The 11,483-nt window shown below is 39.7% G+C and overlaps 1 protein-coding gene across 1 annotated transcript in view; it reads right to left on the bottom strand.

Moving 5' to 3' along the window:
• Positions 1 to 8,205, bottom strand: part of mboat2a (membrane bound O-acyltransferase domain containing 2a) — a 41,419-nt gene extending 33,214 nt beyond the window's left edge. The window contains exon 1 of the mRNA XM_085144290.1: positions 7,506 to 8,205. Coding sequence (XP_085000416.1) covers positions 7,506 to 7,589 — 84 coding nt within the window. The 5' untranslated portion in view covers positions 7,590 to 8,205. The remainder of the gene's footprint in view (positions 1 to 7,505) is intronic.
• Positions 8,206 to 11,483: the final 3,278 nt, after the last annotated feature.

Below are 11,483 nucleotides of genomic sequence, written 5' to 3' on the forward strand. Positions count from 1 at the left end.
TTTGGATTCATCACCCCACAAGACCTGTTGCTAAAAATTTGCAGTCCAGTTCTTGTTTAATTTGGTATACCTAAGGCTTTTTTCTTTTTTTTTACAGTTTACCTTACTTTCTTGGCATTATTGTCCCACTGAGACCAATAATGATGAGGTTTTGATCTAGATAAATCAACTTAAAAGGTTTTCCTATTTCCTAAGGACATGAGTTTCACGTACTCTTCTTCTGCTGCCCTTGCAGGCCTGCCACTTGGCAAGACAAAACAAACAGGTTAGGGTAAAAGGACTGGACTGAAAATGAGTAGAAAAAGCAGGCAACTTAAAATACAAGCTGGGATAACTATTGTTCAAGACTATTTTAATAAATTAAAGTCTGACTCCATAGAAGCAAAATACAGGGTAGGCCATTTATATGGATACACAGTAATAAAATGGGAATGGTTGGTGATATTAAAGTCCTGTTTGTGGCACATTAGTATATGTGAGGGGGCAAACTCCTCAAGATGGGTGGTGACCATGCTGGCCATTTAGAAGTCGGCCATCTTGGATACAACTTTTGTTTTTTCAATAGCAAGAGAGCCATGTGACACATCAAACTTATTGGTAATGTCACAAGAAAAACAATGGAGTGCTTCCAAAGTTGCATCCAAGATGTCCGACTTCTAAATGGCCACCATGGTCACCACCCATCTTGAGGAGTTTGCCCCCTCACATATACTAATGTGCCACAAACAGGACTTTAATATCACCAACCATTCCCATTTTATTACGGTGTATCCATATAAATAGCCCACCCTGTGTTAAGAAACATACGGTGCAAGACTTTTGCACAGTACTGTATGTTCTCTTATTTATATTGGATGCATCTCCTTCATCTTATTTGACGAAATGAAAAAACTGGCTGTGGAATGAATTTGACATTTTATTTGTCCGAGGAAGCCCTTGTATTTGATAAGCTTGCGGGTAATATATTCAGGCGCTGCTTCATGAGTTTTAAATTTGTTTATATGGGTAAAAAAAATTTTTTTAAAAATCCTTTTTTGCTGTGCACCGCCGGATAAACTGACAACTATCATTTAATTACTTTAGGAAACTGAGAAAACTTTCCGAAGTTGCAAAGTACAGCCTCGCTCAGTGACACCTAATAAAGTAAGACTGTGAGCTTTGCCTTCACCATCATAACCTAAAGCAGATCTTCTCAGATGAGTTTTGCTTGGTCACATAAATTCACATTCTGCAACATCAAGTTTATAGAAATTTGACTAGCCTGTAATTTGAAATAGCTAAAGTGAGTCCCTGAAAATATCTTCTCTGTGCCACCCATATGCTGTGCCACTCAAGTACTAAACTGGCACTCCAAGCCCGAGAGTGCAGGCTTTTTAGAAACCCAATCCACCCTCATAGCACCACACCATTGCCAACAGAACTAATGAGTTAGTATAGCTGAGTCATGTGTATATCCACTTTTGTGGCGAGCACTTTTGTGGCGACAGCTGCACAGATTTCCCTCTCTTTCTCCATCTACAACCTACCTGCTTTGCTCTACCATGCAAACAGCAAAACCCATAACAACAGGCATTAGTAGAAAAACTACATTATAGGATATACGGAAACCACTTTACTGTGTGTGTGTGTGTGTGTGTGTGTGTGTGTGTGTGTGTGTGTGTGTGTGTGTGTGTGTGTGTGTGTGTGTGTGTGTGTAGGACATAACAGATGCCTTGTATCACACTTGACTGATGCTTTCAGCCTAATGGCTTTGCCATTCCATGACTGCATTTATGGTTAGTAAGAAATACATCCATACCCATCAGAGTTATCACTTCAACCCTAATACAGGATGAGGTCATGGTGAATACTGAAAGTGGAAGAAAAAGGGGGGAGCTCCAAGTTTTGCTCAAAGATTACCAAAACCAGCAAACCAGTGAGTCTCCAGACAACTTAAGAATTTGGGAAAATCACTTGAAAGGGTAAATAAAAGGGTGACAAAGAATGCATATACTGCCACGCTATGATGATAGAACGCAGGTTTGCGCACAGTTTGGCTCTCTATAATGTAGCAGACTCAGTGAGGGAAAGAAATATATGAAAGGCAGCAGCAGAATATTAATCGCTGTTGAAAGAAATTAAGAATAAATGGTCCAAAACTCACAAGAAGTCCAACAAATTTAATTTTCCTAATAACATTTAATGGAACTTAATCAGGACATTATGGAGGAGAAGTACTACAAAATGCAGTTTTAGTAATTACACTGATTAAGATGTGTAAATTGGAAAGCTATGGGCTGATCCTTCCTCTATGGTCAGATCTTGTACTTCTCTGGATTTTGCTGTATGTCACACTTACAACAGATAAGTGTCATAAACACATAATCATTACATCTAATCGCATTTAGAGGGAGCTTGTCTGCTTGTTATTATTACTGCGTTGCCTGTTATCAGCCACTAACAACAAAGCATTCCCATATTCCCAAGGAGGAATTACGCATGCTTGTATAGTTGATAGCTAACCATAATAACGCAACAGCCACTGGCACTGTATTACAGAGAGCTAAGGGACCGAAATCAATTGAAAGGATACAACTCCCAAGAGGTCAGCCAATTAAAGACAAAGGGGAGGTAGGGAAACTAACAAGACCCAAGGGCTTAAAATGAAGACCAGAAGCCCCAAGGCAGGGGACTCTGGGAACTCAATCAGTGGCAGGAGACTTTGGAGAGGAGCAAACATAGGATTTTTCAGGCAAGGCTTATCCAGGCTCTGCTATCGCTTTACTAAATGAACTGAAAGAAGCAAATGTTTGCTTTAAGGCTAATAAGAGGAACATTAAGTTCATTTTACAGGAAATCAGAGGTATCTGCAATTATTTTGAGTCCCCTTTCAAGATCCCGTTTTTTTACACTATAGATGTGACTACTTTTATCTGCTTTCAAACCTCAGTTAAACGCATTTTAACCTAACCATTAAACTGAATTGTGTCACAGATCACAGGGAATTGACAGTGGATAACAGAAAAGTGGGAGTCAAACCCTCAAGCACGGTGTAGGCTCAAAGGCCTTACTGTACAATAGCTGGGTAGGCAATCCAGCAGCAGCAACAAAAGAAAGCTTGTTATTGTGATAACAGACATGTCCGTTGACTGTGACAGACTGCAATCCAATATGTAGCCCAAACAGAAGATTGATTCTACAGCCGGGCCTTTTGGGAGCACAGGACACAGAGCAGAGCCGCCTGTACATTGTGAGCCCCAAAGACTATATCTTTATATCAGACAGTGCACAGTGAAATTACCACTGAGCTACAAAGCCTGCATGTTCATGGAATACCTCTCAGCACGGGTACAAATGCTCTGCTATTTCAAGATGAAACGACAAAGGTGAGAAATTGATACTTTTGTGGCTGAGCCATCAAATCACTGGAGACTAGAGAGAGTACTATGTAATCCATCAGACAGTATTTCTCTGCATCACAAGGCAGGGCCACTATGGTCTACTGACACACTCACGTCTGCAATAATCAGCTGAAATCTCAAAGCTGTCTCTGAACCTGAATATATGCAAGCTCCTGCCTCCCAGCTTTAAAGGTCACTGCTTACATTAAAAACAAAATCTCCACTGAATATTTGAGATCTATAAAGACCTTAAGTAAATGAGCAAAATGCCTTTTATTGGTGAAGTCATGCCAGTCGTGGCAGTGTAGCCTATGAGTGCACCACCTGCAAAACACAACATGGTACAGTTGGAAATTTCCACACTGCCATGCTCCTCTGAGACATCCCACACACCTGCACAGGTGGTAGTGCCGTCAGCCTTTTGAATGCAAGTAAACTTTATCAAGTCACATCATGTTTACCCAGAACACTGAATAGAAATGCAAAGTACATAATGCGTAAACTATGTAAACTTAACAATACAACAAGATCATTGGTTACAGACACGATCACCACCCTGTAGTTTTAGCCACTAGGCCTGAGCGCTGTAAGGAAACAAAACAATAACACGCTGTAATGGCTGCATCAACCATCTGTGCATCACAAAGATGGTATTTACTGATGTCAGTGGATGATATTTATCTGTTGCGTCACATCTTCTACTAGTTGTTGGGTTTGTGAAAAAAAATCTTAATTTTGTCAGTTGAGGCACCTTTTTTCCTGATTTATGCCAAGGCAACAAGTATGACTTGTCAATTATTTATCAGTTGTTTGTCCTATACAAGACACTGTCTTATTAGACGTTAGTGCCGTGGGTCATGTGACTTATCACAGGTGATTTAAGATTGTGCCGCCCAGTGTTTCATTGTCTGCTGAAGAGCAGGTTTGCTTAAAACGTCACAACTAGATGCAATAAGTAAGAAAACTGTTGAGTCCTGTAGTGTGCAAGCCGTCCATTTTTTTTCCATGTTATATTTTTTCAGCTCCGCATGATGTGCATGGATTTGTTCCTGTTTTATATTAATCAGAAAAATCTATTTTTTAGCTATCAGCTGAATTGCTTTTTTAAAGGGCAGTACAGAACTGCACAACTGGTGCACTGCAATGTAAATGCAAGACAAGGAATAGCTGCATGTACAAAAAAAGTTTATCAACTGATCTCTATTGCACTGTTGACAAGCAAGAAGGCTGTATCTGTTGTTTCACATGCATTTGGTATTGCTATCACCAGTTATTATAACTATATTAAGTTAATTCAAACATCACTTTCAGCCTACAAATGTCTAAAACAAAGGGTTAGTGCATATATACTACATGGAGTCTCTTACTAGGCCTCCAGCTGCTGCATATTGAAACAGCTGCAGAAGGAACATCACAGCTGATGCTGCAAGTTACAAAAGTCCCTTCTAGCTTCAGTGTCATCAAAAAGAGGAAAATTGAATTTGGCCATTACCGAAGTCGTTTCTGGTATGGAGTCATACATTTATAGATGGACTGCATAATTCATTCAACTGGGTTATTTTTGATTTTCTGTCACTCAGCTGAATGACGATATGGACCCAATGAGCCTTGATAACAAGCAAAGCAGCTGTGAGGTTATGTGAACTGGACATTTCAGACTGACACTGGATCTGCGATGCCTCGACCCGTTTGAAAAACAAACAAACAAACAAACAGGACGTGCAAACATTAAATCCAAGAGATTAGTTTTAATTTATTTACCCACCAGCTCTGAAAATGGCAGCTAAGGCAGCTTTGCTTAATTGTGCAAATACGTGATAGAACACCAAGTCCTAAAGGGAGTAAGAGAGCGCAATAAGTGTCCAGCATCCTCATTTAAAGTGGATATCTGAAACTAAAACTGTTTTTCATGCTTCCTGATGAAAAAAAAAAAGGATCTGTAGACCAGTCGACATAAGAAGACTGAGTAGGAGGAAGATGGGATGGGGATGATTTCTTCATGAACACTGTATCTTTAAGACTAAGTGCATCAATTTGTACTAGATATGGCACAGTTTAGGATTTTGGAATGTAATTGTGTGTAATCGTTTCTCCTATAAAAACTCTTGAATCAGAGTAGGTGAATAGTGTTTGTGTGGGCACACAAAATGCAGTGGGAGGTCTTATTCAAAGTAGTGCCGGCATGTTACTGACAGAAGGCGGGCAGTGTGTGATGGAGAGAAGGAAAAACATAGTGTCATTTTAGATTTTACAGCTTCTGTTATAGCTCTGAGACGAGCCAGTGCCGAGGAGTCCTAACATACAGGGAGGTGCTAGACCAAAGCAGGTGTTGATGTCCACGGGACCGCACAGAGTAGAAATGGAAATGTAGGTATTTTAATGCCAAACTCTGAGGTTGAAACATGCTAAATATTGCAGGATACAAGAGAATAAAAACCTCAACAGCTTAGCATGAGATTTGGTTCCAGTCAGCTACAGATTCCTCTAATAATTCTAAAACTTATTATACAACTATTGCAATCAAAAAACAAGCAAATAAGTTTGGATCCCAGGGATGTACACTCCTTACTTCATGTGACTGAGTCCTCAACACATGACACTCCCTGCAGAAACTGGTACATTCTAGGGAGAAGAGAAATAATGGCACATTCCTGCCTCCACATGTAGCTTCAACTGAGGATGAAAGACTGGTTTACTGCTTGACACAGCAAGACAAGGAGTTAAACACTGGCTAAGTTGCTGTGTGCAGGGTCTGCCAATGGAGATGCAAACCACGTAGTTTATTCACAAATGACACAATCCATGATTCTGGACACACAACTATTTTGTGTAACAAAGTTAATTTTTTACTTTTAAAATATGGTGAAACACTAGCAGTAGTGCTTGGCTGGGGAAGCAAACATTCCCCAACAAAAACCTTCTATAATGACTTCAAGACTTGCATGTGAAGAAAAATGCATGGCATTAGGAGCATGCCACTCTAGGAGGAGAACATTTTTGGGGAACTTTTTTTATGCTTTATACCACAAAGTGTTATTCAGACTAGTTATGGCAAATGCCGAAAGCAATGTGGGGAATAAAAAGTAAATCGAGGTTTGATTTCAGATCACAATTAACAAAAAGAACATTACCTGACATTGACAAGGAAGGTAGCAAGGTAGTTATTTCAGTACAAATGCATGAGATTAGAAAAGACACAAAAATGGGCCTCATCTGTCTTAGACTAGTCAGAAGCTTTTACAGACAACCACACCATCTCTGCTGTCCAGAGCTTTGAAACCACCATTACAGATCATTATGGACTGATCCACCAGAGTTAGTGGGTGTGGTGCCTGTGAGTGCTGCTAAAGTGCCGATGTTTTGCACTACTTCAAGAATCTACCGGTGACAAATATAATTCAAAATAATCCACACAAGGCACAGCTATCAAAAGTTACCCAAGCAGTCTCCATGCTGTTAAAAAAAAAATGCCCAAGGACCTGGCACAGGTCTCTCTTCTGGTGAACAACACAGCACTGTCACATGTTTTCGCGGTTTGGGAATTTTTTAAAAAGGGATTCATGATCTAAGATTCCTACAGCTATGAACCTAAAATAAAGCCTTACATCATAATCACATGCCTGATTTTTTTTAAACAGCTCACCTTTAACTATACAGTGATAGATTTTGTATGTAAGAGTGAAAAAACAATGCAGTGGGTTAATCGTTCCTGCCTGCATACTGACTCTTTAAGGAATATTTAAGTGGAATTTAAATACATTTAAACTAGTAGACCTCAATTAGACTGGAGGACCCGATGGAATATTTAAGAGACCCCAGTTTGGAAAAGACTGGATTAGGATCTGGGCATCGAAATAAAGACACAAAGGGCATTACCGTTAGTGTTGCTTGGCTAAGAACTAGCTGATGGTGACAGTGAACCACCAACTGTGATATTTGTGTGCGTGTGTGTGTAGTCGTTCTCAGTGAAACCGCAATGTATAAATGCTAAGCTAACGATTTGGTAGTGCGCATCACCAGCCTCTGCTAACCTCAGATCTACGGATGCTTCCTAACTGTGACAAACATGTATCATAACGTGCCTTTCGCTCCACTGATCAATTTTTTCTTCATCCAAACACATACCTGGTCAAGAGGGAGGTTGATAATTTCACTGAGCGGCTGCAACAGAGTGGATCCAGTGCATGATGCTGTCGTTTGGGTAGCCATGCTTGGACGGTGTCCGTAAATCCTTTCGTTTCCTTTCCTCCCCTCGGTTCACTTCGCTCCCCTAGGCTGCTGCAATGACAAATACACTGCCGCCGCCGCTGTTTCTGCCGCTGCTGCTGTTGTTGCGACGAGCTGTACTGTTGTCATCCACGGCACACACTCAACGAAGAGTACACAGCCGGAACGAGAGAGTTACCCGTATGTTCTTTCTTGAAACTCGTAGTTATATATGTATTAGCTACGAGTTGCAAGAAAGAAACACGTTTGAAAACTAAAGCACATTTAAGCCCCTTCTCGCCTTACACAGCATGCTAATTATTTGCATTGAAGAAAAGTGGCAACTCCTGTTAGGAGCACGCGCAATGTAAGTTGTCGTAAAAAAAACCCCAAAAAAACAAAAGAATATCCACCGCTATTTATTCACGAGCTGAGGGTTGTTTTTGTTTGTTTGTTTGTTTGTTTGTTCTATCTAACGTTTAATATAATCTTTATTCAATTTCATTAGCTCAAATAGGACACAGCGGTTGCTACTTTTGAAGGCTAGCGCGTGAACTATCTCGATTGTACAACACCTTTGATGACAATGAAATCGGTGTCGGTGTGGGTGGAGAGATGGCGACCCAGCCCTCCCTGACAACATTTTTTGACCCCTGTGTGCAGAGAACGTGAATCCCATTATCCAGTGCCACTGTCGTAAATCCGCATTTGGATTCGGGGTCCTCGAGGCAAATTGAATTTAAATGTGAAGGATGCTGCACGCGCCGCCCCCCTCCGTTCCATTGTCATTTACACCATTCCACACGCGAAGGGGGAGAAAAAGCATGACGTAAGGGGTGTTTTTAGTTATACTCGTTTAAGAAAAAGACAAAAACGAAGCTGGTGTAAAAAAAAATTTTTAATAAAAAAGCAAGACCTATCTATCTCAAATATCAGCATTGGTCCTTTATAGCGACATAAAAGGAGGTAAACATGACTTCAGGGGTCACCATCTGTATAACCTGAGGGTGGTTATATAAAGATTATTATATTACACTTAAGTAACTCACGGGATATTTCTAACATCAAAATTATGTAATATAATATCGCTCAAAATGTCAGTATTTGCACATTTCCTTTTTATACCTGCTAGATGCTGTTTAAATGTATAGTGTCCCTATTACTTTTCACAATGTCAGTCATTATTTTCATGATGAACGTCATTGTTTTTATTTATTTTATCACTGTTGTGTATATAAACTTTTTTCCGCTTATAGATTATGATTTTTTTATTCTTTAGCCTGTGGCTGTAACAGTCATATCCATTGCTCTATTTAATCTATCTGTGTTTTCGATTTGAGAATGTAAGACAGGATGTTGCCTTTCACTTTCCACTGCATCATGAGGCTGAAAGGAAAACACCATTGAAGTCGAGCAATCTGAAAGGTGTGCAGGTGCAGCCTTGCACGTTATGAAAATGATGTGTTTTCCCAAAGGCTTTGTATATGCCTTTTGTATATGAAAATTAGCAAACCAGAAAAGTCACACAACTAGTTTTATTCTCCGTCTGCTATCAGCACCATCTAGTGGTTCCCACTAAATTTTCCTTTTACCCTGCTTAGGTATAAAGTATCGTATATATATTTAAAATGGGATTATAAATAACTCGTTTATATTTTCACTGAAGTGTTAGTCATAGTGTGTGGTTAAGTTTTCCCTAAATAATCCAGTTATGTTTTGTTTAAAGCGGTAAAGCTGGTGTCTGCACCAGGCCACAGTAGCCAATAGAGGGCAGCGCGTACTCATAAACAGCAGCTCATTCGCTTTTTCACTAGTCCTGCAGTATATGAAAACTTGAGGAGTTAAAGCTTATGTATAATCCCAGTATAGTAAACATATTACATTTTATTAGGTTTATAAAGACACAAAAAATTACAGCATGAGCTTTTTGGTCTCCAGTGTTTATTTGTATATGATTAAGTAATAAAGGTAACTTTATATATAAGAAATACAAACATATTTTAATGACACTGGTACAAGGATCGGCTTGACTGAGTTAAATGCATTGCATAGCATTGATCAGATCAGACTCATTCAGCATGGCACAGCTTAAGTGCCTCTTAATTAAAAGCAGGGTGATGTGTAACACAACTCTCTGATCTTTTGTTCAACCCCAACACAAAATGCATCACCTTGGCACACATAACAGCACGACAGCTGCTGTGGAGATACAGACTAGAGGCCAAATGGAGGATGAAAAGATTAAGATGTAGAGGAGCAATAAACACAGAAGACTTTCAGTTTGCCTGGTGTACGGGCAGACAGATTAGGTATACTGTCACAACTTCCCGCTTCTTAGCAGGAGGGAACGGGAGTAAGAGGAAAAAGGGAGCAGAAAGGGAAAGTTAAAGGAAACATCTGCATCATCCAAAGGAGTCTTAGCAACTTAACAACTTACTGAAGCTACTAAAACTGTCTGAAAATTGCTCTTAAATGACATTAAGTTACAAGTGTTACTTAAACCTGTGCCCAGTGTGTGTGAATGCACACAAGAAGCTACTAAACACATCCCAGACAATGCATGTAAATATTTTTTGCAGGTGTATAGATTAAAGTGGATTTAAAGCATCACATTTTATCAAATACATTTTATCAGCTGTCAGGGGTAGACAAGTCAGCTTGATTTATTATTTTTTCTTCTATTTTTTTTTCTCTATTGACTCTAATATAAATACTGGCTCGCTGCCATGCATAGTCTTAACTGAGACAATACAGCAGCGTAAATAAGCTCAACTGCTAAAGCAATATTTAATGTGAGTGTGTGTCATGAGGAGTGTTCTTGTTTAAGAGGCTTGTGTTTTTTCTCTCATACATCTGTCTCCTACACTTGCATGTGTTTTTGCTGGCAGCCTTGGTGGTCTTGTTTGCATCACTCAGTATCATTTTTACCTTGAATTTTGCTTTTAAAACTGTATTTTGCAGTTTTATTTGGAATCAGTCTGACTCCATGGAAGAATGACTAGGCATTTTTTTTTTTTTTGTGCTATCACTTGTCCGTGTCTGCCTGTGAGGATTGGGGATGCTCAATTATTTAACAGTCGCTGGTGTATCATAAGGTTTTCTGAAGCTGCGCATCATACTGGATGTTAAAGGAGTCCACGAAATGTTAAAGAAAAGCTCCATGTGCAAGAAAGAAAACGGCTTGCATAAGATTACACTTGAGAGCAGAACTGTAACTGTAGTGGGTGTAATGAATTGTCAGTTGATTCATTCACTTAGGAGTGTGTGAGACTGGATGGCATCAGCGCCTTTGTAATTGTCAGGCATTTATTTATACCGAGGCCCTCTGGAGATTGCACCTTCACTACACTATGCTCTCCTGGAACACTCACATACACTTCTTGTACCGCAGTTCTTACGTAATTACCGTTAATCATTCATAACTACACAAAGACAACTGGGCTTTTGTTCTTTACCGATGATATCCAGTTAAATTGTGAAAAGAGACGCAGTTTGTTAACTTGACACCGTCATGGCAACGCCGTCCTATTTCTCACTGTGTCTCTCTTACAAACTGATGCTACCTAAAGAGCGTGGAGAAAAGAGGTGGTGAGAAAGAGCAGGGAGAAGCTTTCACTGGGCTGTTTAAAAGGTTGTAGCACGATGTGAATGGTGGTGGAGTTAATGGAAGTTCCCACTCACATACTAGGGAGGCCACATGCACATGTGTGATAATCCCTGCATTCAGTCTTCTATTTCTGCTACTACTTCTATTTCCAAAAAAACCTTTTCACCACGCTAATATTTGTTTATCAGCAAAGCTGTGCTGAGGCAAAGCTCCTTATTTAGTCAATAGCTCATGTTTTGCACTCATTCTTGCTTCTCAGGAGACATGCAGCCTTTCTCTTTACATATCAG

This window comes from Neolamprologus multifasciatus, chromosome 19 (genome assembly GCF_963576455.1).
Source record: "Neolamprologus multifasciatus chromosome 19, fNeoMul1.2, whole genome shotgun sequence".
NCBI lineage: Eukaryota > Metazoa > Chordata > Actinopteri > Cichliformes > Cichlidae > Neolamprologus > Neolamprologus multifasciatus.